The 18,172-nt window shown below is 43.6% G+C and overlaps 1 protein-coding gene across 41 annotated transcripts in view; it reads left to right on the top strand.

The window, feature by feature from the left end:
* Positions 1-18,172, top strand: part of LIMCH1 (LIM and calponin homology domains 1) — a 205,908-nt gene that overhangs the window by 109,077 nt on the left and 78,659 nt on the right. For all 41 annotated transcript variants that reach the window (XM_083630008.1, XM_083630007.1, XM_083629996.1 and 38 more), the window contains 3 exons: positions 3,514-3,620; positions 11,173-11,203; positions 17,803-17,913. In XM_083630008.1, coding sequence (XP_083486134.1) covers positions 3,514-3,620; positions 11,173-11,203; positions 17,803-17,913 — 249 coding nt within the window. The remainder of the gene's footprint in view (positions 1-3,513; positions 3,621-11,172; positions 11,204-17,802; positions 17,914-18,172) is intronic.

Genomic DNA, 18,172 nt, shown 5'->3' with positions numbered 1-18,172 from the left:
GAGACCAGGGGTCATCATGACTGGCTGCTGCTCTGGAGCCAGTCTTGCTGAAGCTATGAGAGGAGCGACGAGGGATTATCTTAGGGCATAATGTTCTGCACCCCCTGCATTAAAGGCTTCCAGCTGTAAAGATGTGTACAATAAACCATATTTCTTAAAGACACTAGATTCTGTTGTGCCTTGCTTTCCCAATGGAAACACAACCCTGGGTGAGTGTCTGAAACTCCCTGGACTCTTGCTACCACTTGGCAGAGATTGGGGCTGGTGCACAACCTCTGTAACACTACATTCCTGTATCAGTGTGACGGGTAGTTAACCTCTCGCACCACAGTGGTAATGTCTGTAAGATCTCCTCATAGGTGGAGGGCAAGAATGGGAGCCATCCCTATCCATTTGTTCCCCATTTGAGAACACCAACTGCTCAAGTGTGTATGGTGGGTATTTGACCAAAAATGGAAAGAAGAAGAAGTCTTGACGAAAGAAGAATGGATACGAAAACTTGTGGAATATGCAGAAATGGCAAAACTTACCGGGGGGGAAATAAGACATCAAAGATTTCAAACTTTTTATAAAAGAATGGAAATGGGTTGTTGAATATTTACAAATAAATTGTAAACAGCTAAGAACATTGGCAGGAATATTGTAATAACCTGCAGTTTTATAAGAGTATATCTTTCAAGTAGATGAATAAATAATTTATTCATTTATTAATAAGTTAATAAAGTTAATTTGGAATATGCAGGAAAGATTTAAAAAAATTAAGGAACCACAGAAAGAGGGAAGGGGAGTTTTGAAATGTTAAAATAATTGTAAAACTATTGAAATGTATATAACTGAAAATCATATATATATATGATTTTATATATATATATATATATATATATATATATATATATATATATATATGGAGTGTATGATGGGACCCACCTGTTGGTTGAGTGTTTCCAAATGTTACCACATGTTTCAGTTCTCTGCCATGTAAAAAGAAAAAGCACTGTCTACCTAGCCTAGCTGGCCTGATGCTCTTTTGAGAGATACAATTTCAACAAATCATGATAAAATAAATAACAAATAATGCTGTAAACATACTTGTACCTAACTTTTATTCCCTTTTTAGATTGGTTCTGATCAGCAAAATATCGAAACCTGACCATTCTACTCAAAATATCACCAAGGAAGCATTCTCCTCCCTGCACAAATACACACAGAAAGCTAATTTCATCCATAAAGGTCTTTAGAAAAATTTTGCAGATAGCAAGAAGGAAGCCTGAGGAAGTGGAGAAATTATACAGTGGTACCTCGGGTTACATACGCTTCAGGTTACATACGCTTCAGGTTATAGACTCCGCTAATCCAGAAATAGTGCTTCAGGTTAAGAACTTTGCTTCAGGATGAGAACAGAAATCGTGCTCTGGCAGCGTGGCAGCAGCAGGCGGCCCCATTAGCTAAAGTGGTGCTTCAGGTTAAGAACAGTTTCAGGTTAAGAACGGACCTCCAGAACGAATTAAGTACTTTACCCGAGGTACCCGACGTACATCAAAGGGAGACTCTTTCTGCAACCCTTCAGATTGACTGTGGTTTAGGGGCAACACGTTGGATTGGAACAGGAAGCCTGGGGGTTTTTGAATCCCTGCTCAGCTATAAATGAATCTTGCTGTGGGTGTCTTTGGGTGTCACTTATCTCACAGAGTGGCTGTGAAACTAAAACGGGATGGCTTGTGAGTAAGCTGCACCGGGAGATGGGTGGAACGAAATGTAATAAACATTTTCCCCTCTCCAATTGACGTTAGTGTAGCCGTCATCCCCCTTGCAGAATGCTGCAGGGTTTGGAGGTATAGGAGGAAAGGTGGAAAACAGACAAAAGTTCATAAGCATACACTTCCTTCTGTGGAAGAAGGACTTGTTTCTTTTAGCCCTTGCCTTCACTTTCCGGCTTCTGGGCTATGGGCTGAATTCAGAGAACATGGAAGTCTGTAAAAGTTCAGTCTAGGATTTTTGCAACGAGGCTGGCAGTGACGGCAAGCTGTGAGTGTGCTGATGTTGGCATGCCAAATGCCATTGCGATTAGTGAACTGATCACTGCACACTGAAATAATAAAGAGTGCAACTCTTGCGAAACTGTAGAAGTACAAAACAAACAATGAGGTTGAAAAGGAACAGACAAGCTCCAAAGGAGGGACAGTTTTCCTCAGTAAGTCCCTGGTTATGCAAAAGAAATCCCAGTGGTAGTTGAGACTTAAAGAAGAGTTAACAATTGTCTTCCCTCTGGAGTTATTTTGTTTTGTTTTGTTTTTGTTTTACATTAAATAGATGGAGGGCCAGCTGAAAATAAATATCACAATATGAGTTTGACTTATTCTCTTGTCAAATCTGATTTGTATTTTGCACTAGCCATCGGGCAGAGATAAAACAGAAGTGGCTTCAGAATACAAGTTTGCAAATAAGTTACATTTTGCCACAATACAGACATGAATAATCAACCAAACCTATAAAGTATCTACCTGTGCTATAATTTTACAAGCAGCAAAAGCAAAAAATATGCCATTTATTTAGTCAAAGTGTCGTGGTGACACTCATTATCGCCACTATGTTGAGTGAGTATCGCACTTGTACAGTGGTACCTCATGTTAAGTACTTAATTCGTTCCGGAGGTCCGTACTTAACCTGAAGCTGTTCTTAACCTGAAGCACCACTTTAGCTGATGGGGCCTCCTGCTGCCTCCGCGCCGCCGGAGCATGATTTCTGTTCTTACCCTGAAGCAAAGTTCTTAACCTGAAGCAATATTTCTGGGTTAGCGGAGTCTGTAACCTGAAGCATATGTAACCCGAGGTACCACTGTACTTGAATTCTGGAGAGAAAACTTAATGATATCCACTCTTCTGTTAGCCAACCTAAGTCCCCCATACCTTCAAAAATCAATAGTTAAGGGGACTAGCCCCCACTCTGGCCTACCTGTAACTCAAGCACTCTTATTGCACCATCTCTTCCAATATCTCACTGAGCTAGATATTTCAGATCACCCCACAAAGGATGTCACCTTCGTAGGCCTGTTATGCTTTTGTACAGTTGATGCATCTCAGGGTTCGAGTAAAAAACAAAGTAGATCCTGCAGGCCTGAAATCTGCCCAACCCTCTCTGCAAAAGGACGAGTGGGTCCTTTGCTTGTTCATAGGTAAAATTTGTGACCTCCTGTTCCTCACTTGCAAACTTCATAGATCTCTGGGTATATGTCTTGTGGTTCTTGTGGTTTTTAGATAAGCTAGTCACAAAAATGTCACAGTTTTTTTCTACCAAGAATGAGGACCAGTGCAACCCCTACAGCTCTGGATAGATATGATGCATTTGAGTTTATATTTCAAAACTTTACTTTATTACATAACAAAGCTACATGTTGGGTCCAGATTTGGAAGACTAAGTAAACTAGGAATCATCCAGGTGATCTAGGTTAGGAAGGGGAAGGAGATAATCTTCTGTGATTACAAGACAACATCAATTTTGCTTGCTTCATTTCAGGACAATATTGCCTTGTTCTTAAGAGGCTGTAAGGAATTGGGGCTTAAAGAATCTCAGCTTTTTGACCCGGTAGACCTGCAGGACAACTCAAGCAAAGCAACAGTCAGGTAAGTAACACACCTAGAATTACATGCCTGCATTATATCTATAATATATTTTTTGCTATGTGGAAAGGGTGTAGAATTTCAAGATTCATGGCTTTCTCTAGCCTACTCTATCTGCCGTATTCTTGTGCCAGTAGTAGCTCCTAACAAGGAACGGAGTGATCATTTTTTTAGCTGGACTATGGCAGTTTCACATTCATTCAGAAGTCTGCTCTGTCCCCATTTTCTCATCAAACTGAAATTCTTTTTTTAAAAGATCCATTTAACAATTCAAAAATTTGTATTTTATCACAAAATGATATTTAAATGCACATCTTATTTCAATATGTGCATTTTGAAACATTTTATCATTTTAAAAACCCACAAATTTTTGGATTATTATTATTGTTGTTTTGAGCCAAGAACAGTAGTGGAAATTTGGAGGAGTGCAGAATCCGAATGAAAATCATGCTCTGGGGTTGTGCACCAGAAGAGCCAATTCATCTCTGCATCTGTGCACCTGCATAAACCTGCCAGTCTTCCCCATCCCAGCCTTGTCCAGGTAAACTGCAGCAATGCCAGTGGCTAGAGGGCAGCACCATGGCTTCATCCCAACATGTGAGCTGCTACTGGCATAAGATTTAAAGTGGGCCTTCTGTTTCAGTCTGAGTTTAATAGCAGATCCCAAGACCCAAAGCAAAAAGAATGTGAAAAAAATGGCGTTGCATGAACGAAAATACAAATGGTGGCAACTGACTTTTGAATTGTGCATTCCACGTTTCACACCCTATTTAGCAGCATTTATGTTATTTAATTAATTTTTTGTTTCGTTTTATACATTCTGTAAGAGCTGTACAGTGGACATTGGTAAAAGTTGAGTTACAGCAGGGGTCAGGCCAGTCCACTGTCCCTCAGACCTTGTGGGGGGCTGGACTATATTTTTTGGGGGGGAAATGAACAAATTCCTATGCCCCACAAATAACCCAGAAATGCATTTTAAATAAAAGCACACATTCTACTCATGTAAAAACACCAGGCAGGCCCCACAAATAACCCAGAAATGCATTTTAAATAAAAGCACACATTCTACTCATGTAAAAACACCAGGCAGGCCCCACAAATAACCCAGAGATGCATTTTAAATAAAAGGGCTTATTCTACTCATGTAAAAACACGCTGATTCCTGGACCATCCGCAGGCTGGCTTTAGAAGGCGATTGGGCTGGCTCTGGCCCTGGGGCCGTAGTCTGCCTACCCATGAGTTAAAAGGTAAAGGTACCCCTGACCATTAGGTCCAGTTGTGGATGACTCTGGGGTTGCGGCGCTCATCTCGCTTTATTGGCCGAGGGAGCCGGCGTACAGCTTCCGGGTCATGTGGCCAGCATGACTAAGCCGCTTCTGGCGAGCCAGAGCAGTGCACGGAAACACCGTTTACCTTCCCACCGGAGCGGTACCTATTTACCTACTTGCACTTTGATGTGCTTTCGAACTGCTAGGTTGGCAGGAGCTGGGAAAGAGCAACAGGAGCTCACCCCGTTGCGGGGATTCGAACCGTCGACCTTCTGATCGGCAAGCTCTAGGCTCTGTGGTTTAGACCACAGTGCCACCCGCGTCCCCATACCCATGAGTTGGAGGATCACTAAAGGGAGCACCAGTTTTCTTGGCTTTTTAAAAAAGATCTGTGCGCTACACTCTACCCTGGACTCAGCGGCAGAGCATATGCCCGCGCTGCCCAGGACGGGGCGCACTCCTGAGGGGGGGGCGGAGCGTGCTCTTGAGGGGTACGGGATAACCACTTGGGTGCACAAAGCAGTGCACACTTCCTGCAGCGGGGGGCGGAGTGAGCCGCCGATGGCGGACATTCGGTGCGCCACCCGCCTGCAACTCCCAAGCCTCCCACGAGCTGTCAAAATGAAGGGGAAAGGAGGGAATGCCGCTGGCAAAGTGGCGCAGCTCCCCCATTCCCCGACGGCTCGGGGTAGGCTTGGGAGTTGCAGGTGGGCGGCACGCCAAATGTCTCCCCCCTCAGCGGACACCCTGGGCGGTCTGCCCCCACCGCACCCCACTTCCTTTGCCCCTGCCTAGACTGCTGCCAATGAAGCACTTCTTGTTGTTGTAGCAAAGGCAGGGGGGGAATTCTTTTGTGCCCAGGAGCACAGGAACTGATCCAGGAAGGAACAAGGTCCAAATGTCATTGGAAGATGCATGTGACAAGAAAGGGGACTCGGAAGCTGCTGAAAATGATGAGCAGGCCAAGCAGGAGTACGATTGGTGCTTGGGTGGGTGACAGAACCCCATAATCAAAATGCTGGTTCATGGGTTCCCAGAGAGGTGCATAAGGAATGCTGATGCCAAGCAGTCGGGCATGTTTGAGATGTTATGGGGCATGTGAAGGAGGACCTCCTTCCCACATGGGACCTAGAAAGTCCCAGTGATATGAGCGAAAAGGGCTGCCCAGCTCAATGGAACCAGAATCCTGTGCAAAATATTTACTGTAGTTTTAACATTTTGCCTGGGGCACTGAAAGGTCTAAATTCCAGTCTTGATTAAAATATAACCTGATGCTTTGAAAATGTATGCTAGGGTGGTATTGAGATTAAAGCATTTGTTTGGGGGGGAAAGCAGCTTAAATTTATGGCACTTGTTCATATTTATGCTACCAATGCTTCTAAGTAGGCAGAGAAATTAAGTACCTTGTTGTTGCAGATTAAAGAGGCTTTCAAGATGGTTTATAGTGCTCATTAAAGGATCCTCAAAAGCTTGATGGCCCTATGATTAAACAAACCATCAGCCTGTTTAGCTTTTGATGAAAATGGTAGACAGTGCGTCTGAGTGTGCATGAGAGAGAAGGAATTCAGCAAAATAGCTGTCCCTTGCCACCCACCCACTCATATACACACAGCAACAAACACTGCCATTCCAAAGTAGTGGGGATAAATAGCTATGTTTTTACTGGTGATGTTTATCCCTGCCGTTCTCCCAGTTTGCTCCAGCAAACACAGTTCCAATATGGTCTCACATTCAAGTTCTGTTCAGGCCCAGGGCTGCATCGATCACATTTGGATCATTCCCTGGAGCAATCTAGTTTATCCAGCAAGGCTTAGTTGTGGATTCCACCGATCACTGGGTCCACTCAGACAACTAAGGCCCTAGTTCTGAAAGGGTGAGTAAGAATCCCTTGTGAGAACTTGAAAAACACATGGGGCAGGGCTGAATCCTGGTAAAACCAATGCCAGCCCTAAGCAGTATCTGGAACTGAACGCAGAAACCTCATGATTGAGTTCCTACATTGATCCACTTTCTGGCTTTAGATCTTGGAGACTTGGCTGAAGAATTCATCTTTTCCATAGCAGACCTCATCTGCTCTTACTTCAAAAAACATGATTTTCCCAACACTTGATCTTGCCTATAGTGGGCTCTGCAGTTTTGGCAACATGATGATTGTGTTACCTAGAAGTATGAGCCCTCCTTAAGAATACAATGGAACCTCAGTTCTTAAATGCCTTCGTTGTCATACGTTTCAATTTTCGAACGCCGAAAACCCAGAAGTAAATGCTTCCATTTTCGAATGTTTTTCGGAACCCCAACGTGCAACACAGCTTCCACTGAGTACAAAAGGCTCTTGTAACCAATGGGAAGCCGCGCCTCGGTTTTCGAATGTTTCGGAAGCTGAATGGGCTTCCAGAACGGATTTTGTTTGAGAACCGAGGTACCACTGTAGAAGGAATTGGAAGCAAGCAACATTAGCTTCCGTTGGACGTAGTATGGTCACCCATGAAGCCAACCCTTGCTAAAAGATCCTTCATGAGGTCCCTGGATGTCCCTCCCAGAAACCAAAAGCAGTTTTCTTGGGACTCCTGATTACAGCAACGCTCCCCCGTTTCAGCTCTAGCAGCCTTGAACCTTCCATGTATCTTAGGCCAGCAGAAGGGACCCTTCTCCCCAGCTTTCCTTTCAGGTCTCTGCATTCTAAACAAGTTTTGATTCAGGAACGTAAAATGGCTAAGAACCATGGTATTTTATTTGTTTCTCGGTTACCCCAGCGACTGCCCTTTATTTGCTCATATAGCATTTAAAAATGTGTCCCCACCCGTCAGCGCAACCTCTGAATTTCATTCAGTAGTGTAAATGCTGTTATCTGGAGGGTCACAGGCTGTGTTGTTTATCTAGACTTTGCTCAAGAGTCAAGTAGAAGCCAAATCGAATCAAATTGGCTGCTAGAGGAAGGTGCACTGACATCGGACGTCATCCCAGGTTCCTCTTGACTAGCTGTGACTTCCCACAAAATCTTAACCCAGCTGTTTCCCGGAAGATGAACTGTCAAAGAACATGCTCACATTCCTGACTTGTGGCCCAAGCTGTGCACTTCTGTACTTGACATGTAATACTGCCATGGCATGCCAAATCCCATTTATGTCTGTCCAGGCGAGTGTTCATTGCGGATCCAGTTGCAGTGACCCCTCCCCAGGGAGTAGGGCCTAGCCTGTGAAGGTGAGATAACTGGACAGGACAACGTTCTGGGATTTGAAAACATGGCCACAACTTTATTGATTTCAGATGTAGGTTGGACTTGGGGGGCCATTGGGTGGTGGAGCAGCCCCCCTGGTGGAGGGCTGCTCATAAAAGGGCTAGGCCAAGGATTAATGGTTCCTCCACAAGACACAGGTCTACACAGATGACCCTCCCAGGTCACTGAAGGAAGCAGCTGCTCACCCCATGACTGGGTAAGCAGCCATTCCAGGCAAAGTACATAGAATGGGGCACAGATGGTTGTGAATTTTTTTGGGGGGGGAGGGATGGGAGCAGTGCCGCCCGAAGGAGGCAGAATAACCTCAAAACATGACCGTGCAAGATAATAATAATAATAATAATAATAATAATAATAATAATAATAATAATTTATTTGTACCCCAGCCAATCTGGGCGGCTTCCAACAAAGATTAAAAATACATTAAAATGTCACAAGTTAAAAACTTCCCTGAACAGGGCTGCCTTCAGATGTCTTCTAAATGTCAGGTAGTTGTTTATCTCTTTGACATCTGACGGAAGGGTGTTCCACAGGGCGGGCGCCACTACCGAGAAGGCCCTCTGCCTGGTTCCCTGTAGCTTTGCTTCTCGCAGTGAGGGAACCACAAGAAGGGCCTCAGCACTGGATCTCAGTGTCCGGGCAGAACGATGGGGGTGGAGACGCTCCTTCAGGTATACTGGGCCGAGGCGATGAGGATAGAGGGCAATCCTTAGCATTTACGAAGTGCTTTAGCAAAATGTTACTTGCTCTAGCCGGTTGTTAGTGATGATGATGATGATGATGATGATGATGATGATGATGATAATAATAATAATAATAATAATAATAATAATAATTTATTATTTATGCCCAGCCACTCTGGGCAGTTCTCAACATTATATTAAAAACACGATAAGACATCAAACATTAAAAGCTTTCCTAAAGAAGGCTGCCTTCAGATGTCTGCTAAAAGTTTGGTAGTTATTTTTCTCTTTGACATCTGGTGGGAGGGCGTTCCACAGGGCGGGTGCCACCACCAAGAAGGCCCTCTGCCTGGTTTCCTGTAACCTCACTTCTCACAGGGAGGGAACTGACAGAAGGCCCTCGGCACTGGACCTCAGTGTCCGGGCTGAAGGGTGGGGGTGGACGGTGGGGGTGGAGATGCTCCTTCAGGTATACTGGACCGAGGACATTTAGGGCTTTAAAGGTCAGCACCAACACTTTGAATTGTGCTTGGAAACGTACTGGGAGCCAATGTAGGTCTTTCAGGACCGGTGTTATACGGTCTCAGCGGCCACTCCCAATCACCAGTCTAGCTGCCACATTCTGGATTAGTTGTAGTTTCCAGGTCACCTTCAAAGGTAGCCCCACGTAGAGCGCATTGCAGTAGTCCAAGCGGGAGATAACTAGAGCATGCACCACTCTAGCTATATTTGTGTGAACCAACAGTGGAGTGGGGAAAATAGCTATTCCCCAGCCATGACTACATTTTTACAGCCTTCCATGAGCTTTGGGGCAAAGATCTGGAGCTGGGATATTCCTCTGCACGTGAAGTATCACTGTACAATTTTGAACTCTGACCAGTCCAACAGTGGCACTTAACCCAGCTTCCTGCTAGGGGAGTCCCTGCTTCTTACCAGGAGGGGTGAAGTGTCAGGGTGGGTAGGGCAAGCACACCAGTAGTGCCAATTCAGATTTCCTGCTGGTGTGCTTGTACCATGCCTGCCATCTGGCCCTTCCTTCTTCTTTAGCTGGTAAGCTTGCTGGGAGGTCAGGTAAGTGCAGGGCTTGGCAGATGCCCTCTGCTCCAATGTACGCTTTGTTATAGGACAGGGATCAGCAAACTTTTTCAGCAGGGGGCCAGCCCACTGTCCTTCAGACCTTGTGGGGGCCGGACTATATTTTGGAAAAATGAAGATGTTTTATACATTCTGTAAGAGCTGTATAGTGGACATTGGTCTCAGCAGTAAAAGTTGAGTTAGAGCAGGGGTCAGGCCGGTCCATTGTCCCTCAGACCTTGTGGGGGGCCGGACTATATATTTTTTTGGGGGGGGGGGGATGAACGAATTCCTATGCCCCACAAATAACCCAGAAATGCATTTTAAATAAAAGCACACATTCTACTCATGTAAAAACACCAGGCAGGCCCCACAAATAACCCAGAGATGCATTTTAAATAAAAGGGCACATTCTACTCATGTAAAAACAGGCTGATTCCTGGACCATCCACGGGCCAGATTTAGAAGGCGATTGGGCCGGATCCAGCCCCCGGGCCTTAGTTTGCCTATCCATGTTATAGGAGTAGCTCTGACACCCGAACAGGGTACATTCTTGTCCTCATCTGTGCAACAACCCTGAAAGTATCTAAGTGTTATCTCCCTACTGCAAATAGGAGATCGAGGCTGAGATAGTGATTTGCCTAAAGTCACCTGCAGACTTATTGGCTGAGGCGAGATTTGCACCAGGGACTTCTCACTCACAATCTCAACTACTGTACTAGCGTTGCACGAGCAAGCTGGATTTTACGACGCCTGAAAGACTAACGCATTTCTCAAGAGCTTACGTTAGGAAAGAGCCTGTTTCATTGGCAGACGGTGAAGATGGGAACATCCAGCCATTATTGGGACATGTTCCCATTTGTATGTCAGCAAACCAATCTGAGTCAGTGGAGCTGGTGTCAAACCCGCAAATGGACAGCCTCTCTCTCACTATCCACCTGATTTGTCATCCCTATAAACAAGTAAACACAAACAAAAGTTAATAAATTGAGCAAGACAATTTGCCTGTGTTTGTGTGTGTTTGCACTGGTTTAGTTCCATTGAGGAAGGACTGCTAACCTGCATTATTTTGTAGCTTTGTTGACTCTGGTAACACTGGGAGCATGTTTTCATGCTATAAACCAAATGAATGATTGCTCTCTATCTTCCCTTCATGTGTTTCTAACCAGCAGACACATCCTGCAGGCTTTTGTTAGGGGGAACATGTGACCGACTGCATAATACAAGCTCTTGGAAAGAGTTTCTCGTTTCTGATATTTCTCTCTCCTTTCTTGTTGTGCCTGCACATCCAGGAATCTTGACTGTAGCAGAAAGCTGAAAAATGTAAGTACTTGTTGCATGTTTCCCCCTCTCGCAGCTATGGATGGTTTTGTTTCTACAGACTGAGCTTGAAACGCAGATGTGGTTGTGTAGCTGAAAAGAGCTTTTGTGTGTTGGCATGCACTTTGTCTTGCTGCAATTCATGATCTGTGGTGCTGCTGTGGAAAGCTATCTTTGCTCCCGCTTCAGTTAGGAAATAGCGTAGCTCCCTTAGACACCAGCAAGGTTTTCTGCTTTTGTTTAAACCATATTTAAAAAAACAAAACTGTGTTTGGTTTCCTTTCTGCTTTTGTTGCAAAGGTTAACTTGGATTTTTGTTAGGTTAATAGAGATGTGTCTGACACTTCAATAAAAAGCTTTGATGTTTAAATCTAAATAGTGCTATAGAAACTTTGCAGGACTGTCATCCCCCCCCCATCACAACGGCAAACCTCCCTTTGTTTCTGTGTTGTCCTTCAGGGATTGTAGTTTCAAAGCAGCCTTTTCTAGTCAGTCGCCTTGTTGATTGAAACCAGTGACAGCAGGAACAGTTTGGGGATTGTACAGTGAGGAAGGAAACTTTAAATTCAGTTGGTCACAGAGTTAGATAAACTATCTAAAGCCAGACAAAACTTCTGGTTTTTATACTGTCAATTGTAAACTACAGAGAATTCAAGTTGCGTTTGGCTGACATCCTTGGAGACTCCAGGGAAATGCCAAGAACTTTCTGTAATAACTTTTCAAGCCCATAATCACAGCCACAGGTAAAAAGTCCACTGTCATTTTATCCTGCCCTTCCTGTCATCAGTATTGTAATTGTTTTTCCTCCAACAGTGCATGAGCCCTTTTGGAACAGTTGCATTCTGAAGTTGCTGTGAACAAGATTTACTAAAAGCCATTCATTGGCAGGTGTATTGCTTTTCAAAGAGACATTCATAAAGATAGATGTGCATATATAAAATACATACATCTAACTATCCTTCCCAGCCAAAAGAGATTCTCAGTCAGGTCTACCAAATAAGAACCTGTGATTAAAAGATTTCCATTTTAAATATAAGCCTAAATCCAAGCCTAGTAATAGCAGCAGACATTATTTACTCCTTTGAAAGCCTGGTGAGATTTTTTTTAAAAAATAAAAAAAATGGAAATACTTTCTAATATTTTGAAATGATGTCACCAAGCTGTTGCCTTTGGGGAGGAAACTCCATAATTATGTTTCCAGTGTTGCTGCTTTGTTGTTTTAATTAGATAATGACATTATACTTTACCTTTAAAAATGTTATTTGCTAGTTTGTTTTTTAATAAAGTAAAGCCCTGTTCTGAATATTTTGACATTGGACCTGACCCTAGGCATGCTTATTTACACAGAAATTTCACTGAATTCAGTGTGACTTAGCCCCACATTTGGCAAAAGATTCCTGCATTGCCAGATGACCCTTGTGGTTCCTTTCAACTCTACAATTTTATGTTTCAATGTTTCTATTCCCATGTTAGGCCAAACTAGGCATTGATGGAGTTCTGTGTTTGGAGCACTTGATCCAATTTTCTGTCTGTAAAAGCAACCATGGTGTGGGAGGTCTGCCCTTCTTACGTCTGTGTCACAGCCCTGATTTTCTGGAACACCTATTAGTCAAAGAGGGTCTAAAACACGTGTCTTAACTATTATATGGTTATAGCCATGCAGTGCAGCTCTTTGTATGTTTACTTGGAAGTGATCTCCATTGAAATCGGGACCAGTGAATCAGTAAACAAACATATGATTGGCTTGTGTAAACTACAACCTCATGCTTACTTGAATCAACCCATTGAGGCTTACTTCCACGTAAACGGCGGTGAATATATTTAGGATTCTGCTTTAAATCCCATTGGGACTTACATCCTAGTGAAAGCTCTTAGGATTGCAGCTGTAAATGTCCCGACAAAAGAAGAATGGATACAAAAACTTATGGAATATGCAGAAATGGCAAAAGTTGCCGGAAAAGTAAGAAATCAAGATAACAAACTTTTTATAAAAGAATGGAAACGGTGTATTGAATATTTGCAAACAAAATGTAAACAGATAAGAACATTGGCAGGAATATTGTAATAACCTGCAGTTTTGTAAGAGTATATAGTTAACGTAGATGAGTGAATGAATGAATGTCAAGTTAATTTGGAATATGCAGGAAAATAAATTTAAGGAACCGCAGAAAGGGGAGGAAGAAAGTTGAGTTTTGAAATGTTAAAATGATGGTAAAGCCATTGAAATGTATATAACTGAAAATCAACAACAAGAACAACAATCATAATGGATTGCAGCTGTAACTTCCTACAGACGTAGACTCCAGAGCACAGCCTCACCTCACGGCAAGCTTGATGGTTCATATGGGAGGGGCCAAAATACAGTGGTACCTCGGATTAAGTACAGTGGTACTTTGGGTTACATACGCTTCAGGTTACAGACTCTGCTAACCCAGAAATATTACCTTGGGTTAAGAACTTTGCTTCAGGATGAGAACAGAAATTGTGCTCCGGTGGCGCGGCAGCAGCGGGAGGCCCCATTAGCTAAAGTGGCGCTTCAGGTTAAGAACAGTTTCAGGTTAAGAACGGACCTCTGGAATGAATTAAGTACTTAACCCGAGGTACCACTGTAGTCCCTTTCTCTCTAGTCCAGGGGTCGGCATTTTTTTTTAGCAGCGGGCCGGTCCACTATCCGTCAGACCTTGTGGCGGGCCAGAGAAGCAGCACTGGGGGGGGAGAGCTGGAAGAAGAGGCGAGGGGGGCAAATAGTCCTCTTTCCCACCCTTAGCCCCAGCTCCAGCCGCTGCGCTTACCTTCCCAGGGGCTGCCGCCACCACCACCACCGCTTCTCATGGGTAGGCAGAGCAAGCTCGTCCGCTCCGCTCTCTGGCCCACAGGAGCACCAGGGCGGTGGCGTCGACAGGAGGAAGAGGTTGAGCGGCGGGGGCTCTGCCAATCAAACGCCACACCTGGTTTACCTCAGCGCGGCGCGGGTGGGGACGTCTCTGCCAATCAAACGCTGCTGAGGTAAACCAGGCGCTGTGTTTGATTGGCAGAGAGGTCCCCGCGCCGCGCTGAGGTAAACCAGGCACGGCGTTTGAGTGGCAGAGCCGCTGCTGCTCGGCCTCTTCCTCCTGTCGCCATTGCCGGGAGTCTCGGCTTTGCAGCGGGTTCCGGCTTTGTGGCGCGGGCCGGAGTTAGGACCAGGTGGGCCTGATCCATCCCAGGGACCGTAGCTTGCCAACCTCTGCTCTAGTCACTGGGAACAACAAACCATGATCCATGGCTTAGCGTTATGTCCAAACCCAGGTTTTGTGGTTTATCTGACTCCAAACAAACCATGGTATTAAGTCAAAGCTTGTTCCTGGCCTACTAGTTGGCCTTGTTTGAGTGAAACAAACAATGACCCCCATTTTGGATATAATGCTAAACCAGGAATTGTAGTTTGTTAGTTCTGCTGGCTAGATCTCTTACGTTCACAAGTAAACCATGGTTTGCTTGTGATGTGCAAACCAGGTCATTGGGTTTTTTAAAAAATGCACTATAGGGAATTCAGGTGATAAATATGAATGTCACACAGTTGGCTCTTAATTTTGACTGTAGTTAAAGCAAAGTGTGATAACTCAGGCTACAGTGCTATACGCCAGTCCCACTGGAGTCCATGGAGCTTACTTCTGCGTAGACATATATAAGAGTGGACTGTCAACATATGGTTCAGTATGTCTGAATACAAGAAAAACATCAACACTCCGAGCTAACTCCTACCTAATAAAAATATGTTATCAGGAAATGAATTATGAAAACGTTGGCTTCCTAAGCAGTATAATAGTGGAACATTTTCAGTTCACACCATTATATATAGATGTGCACCCCAGCCCACAGTCTCCAGAGAATTTGTTTCTGTGAGTGGAAGTTTCCTGTCAGTTATCTGATGCTTATCTAGACTGATCCCAAGCACTGCACCTGGAGTTACTAAATAAACAGGAAAACCACTTTATTTAATAAATACAACAGACGATTACATTAATGATTGCATTTTTTTAAAAAAAGAGAGTGCGCATAAAATTAATATATCTCGCTGATTATGGTTCATCTAAACTAACATTCTTGTTAAGTTACTTTTCACTGAATTCTTTTCCTTTATTGTCCCGGGACTAATTGGGAGTTTTTCTTCATACATATATATATACATATCTATATATATATATATCTATATATATATATATCTATATATATCTATATATATCTATCTATATCTATATCTATATCTATATCTATATCTATATCTATATCTATATCTATATCTATATCTCCTGCATGTGGAAATTCCGTCTTGTGGTTTTAATTTTCCTCTTAAGATGATGAAGAATATATGCAATTGACCTCAGAAAGGGGTGATGGGAGGAAAGATCTTTAAGAATGGGGAACGGGTGGGGGGTGGAATTCAGACATAATGGTTCTGACATACAACCACTGTAGATTTCCTGATTTTCATCAACTGATCTGGACCAGACGGCAAGATTGTGTACTCCCTCCTTAGCTACATCCCTTTTGAGTGTGAATTCTCTCAACCTTCTCTGTCATTCCTAACACTGACCATCTTAACTATGGTTTGCAGCTGGTTGGCAAATTCTGGCGGAGGTGGAATCCTGGTTAACCTGAACCATGCTTAAAGCTGGCGGGAGAACATGCTGAGAGCTATGCTATCAAATATAGCTAGTGTAGGGATTAAGAGAGAATGAAATATGAGTAGAGAAATCTGGATTCAGTTGAAAGCGCTCATATGGACCTCTAAAGGTATAAAATGCCTTTGGGTTGGTATACTTCTTCCATATACACCTGCTTAGAACCTAAGATCTTTGTTGGAGACAAGGCCCAGTAATGTGAGATGGGGAGTCAAGGAAAAGGCCCCTTTGATAGCAGTACCCTAATTATTGAGTGTTCTTCCTGGAGATGCTTGCCTGGCTTCTACATTAGGTGAAGAATATAAATAATAATAATAATAATAATAATAATAATAATAATAATAATAATAATAATTTATTTGTACCCCACCCATCTGGCTGGGTCTCCCCAGCCACTCTGGGCGGCTTCCAACAAAGATTAAAAATACATTAAAATGTCACACATTAAAAACTTCCCTGAACAGGGCTGCCTTCAGATGTCTTCTAAATGTCAGGTAGTTGTCTATCTCTTTGACATCTGATGGGAGGGTGTTGCACAGGGCGGGCGCCACTACCGAGAAGGCCCTCTGCCTGGCTCCCTGTAGCTTTGCTTCTCACAGTGAGGGAACTGCCAGAAGGCCCTCGGTGCTGGACCTCAGCGTCTGGGCAGAATGATGGGGGTGGAGACGCTCCTTCAGGTATACTGGACCGAGGCCATTTAGGGCTTTAAAGGTCAGCACCAACACTTTGAATTGTGCTCGGAAATGTACTGGGAGCCAAGGTAGGTCTTTCAAGACAGGTGTTATGTGGTCTTGGCGGCCGTCCCCAGTCACCAGTCCAGCTGCCGCATTCTGGATTAGTTGTAGTTTCCGGGTCACCTTGAAAGGTATCCGCACGTAGAGCGCATTGCTTGATCCTTTTGGATCAAGCCAAAGTTCAGTCCAGTCCAGCATCCTTGTGGGGAAGACCACAAGCAGTAACTGAGTGCAACTGTACCTATTGGTATTCATAGATGTGCTGCCTCTGACAAGGAAGGTGAAACTTTGTCATTGTGGCTAGCAGCCATTGAGAGCCTTATCCTCTACAAATTTTATTTGTCTAATCCCCTTTTGAAGCTGTCCAAATTTCTGGCCGTCTCTACATCTTATGGGAGTGAAGTCCATATTTTAAGTATAGACTGTGTGAAGAGATAAGTACTTTCTTTTGCCTGTTCTGAATCTTCCAACCTTCAGCTTGGTGGAAAGTATTCTATAAATACTAAAGACGATGGTGATATTTTAATAGCATTTGTTTGGTTGCCCATTAGTTGCCCTAGGCACTTGTCTGGAAAGGCAGGGTACAATTTTAAGAAGCAAATAAGATTATTGATGTTTGAAACTCTGTACATGTAAAAGGAAAAGCTTTAAGAGAAGCAGACTGTTGCTTTGGAATTAGTTTCAATCTGATTATTCCTTATGGTGGAGAAATAAAAAATGCTAAGCCACCTCAACAACCATTAAAATGGTATATTAGTGAAACTTGCAGAACTTGTAATAAACCCTCGGCATCAGGCAGTCAGTATCTTTGTGATTTGTACCTCTGTGTTGGGAACACAGAACGACATAAGCCAATATTAAAGCAGTTTCATTAAGCATTGAAGCCTTGTCCCTTGAAGTGGTGGGGGTGCTTGAGTTTTCTTTTATTTGGCTCCCCAGATATTGTTAAACAAGGTTTAATAGGGAGGTCTGCCGTTGCTACTTCACATACATTAGGAATATCAGCAGTGCTGATGTGATTTCATGTGCTCCAAAGTCTCTGCGACCATGTTCTTTTGTAAGAGAGCCTTTGAAAACAGCAGCTGACAAATGATTTGATGAGATTTTAAAAGGCTGCTGGAGAGCTGGACAAGGTTGCTGTATTCAACTGATAGAGTGGTTTGGATAGATCACCCCCACAATTAATGTTCATTTCATTCTTCAGGTTTTAGTCACCATCTATTGGCTGGGGAAAACAGCAAACAGCAGCACTGGTTTCAGTGGAGCAACGCTCAACCTGAAGGAGTTTGAAGGATTGCTAACGCAGCTGAGAAAGGTATTTGCTGTTGGGGTTTTTTCTACTAGTGGAACAATAGCTTCCTCATTAGTAAAAGTGCAGTATAGTGGGGTAGGAGAACTGGAAAAAACACACACATCTGGCAGCCAATTTGGTTTCAGATAGTACATGGTAAGATGAGTTGAAAAAGCCTCGGAAACAAATTTTTATGGCCCTCTAGCGGCTACGCTGGCTCATTTACATTTAGTGTTTACTCTGGAAGTGTATACTTGACTTTGTCCAAACTAAGCCTCATAGA

The sequence above is a fragment of the Podarcis filfolensis genome (assembly GCF_964270895.1).
Source record: "Podarcis filfolensis genome assembly, chromosome: 9".
In the NCBI taxonomy this organism is placed as follows: Eukaryota; Metazoa; Chordata; class Lepidosauria; order Squamata; family Lacertidae; genus Podarcis; species Podarcis filfolensis.
The sequence above is the reverse complement of the archived record's forward strand: the minus strand, read 5'-3'. Positions and strand labels throughout refer to the sequence as shown.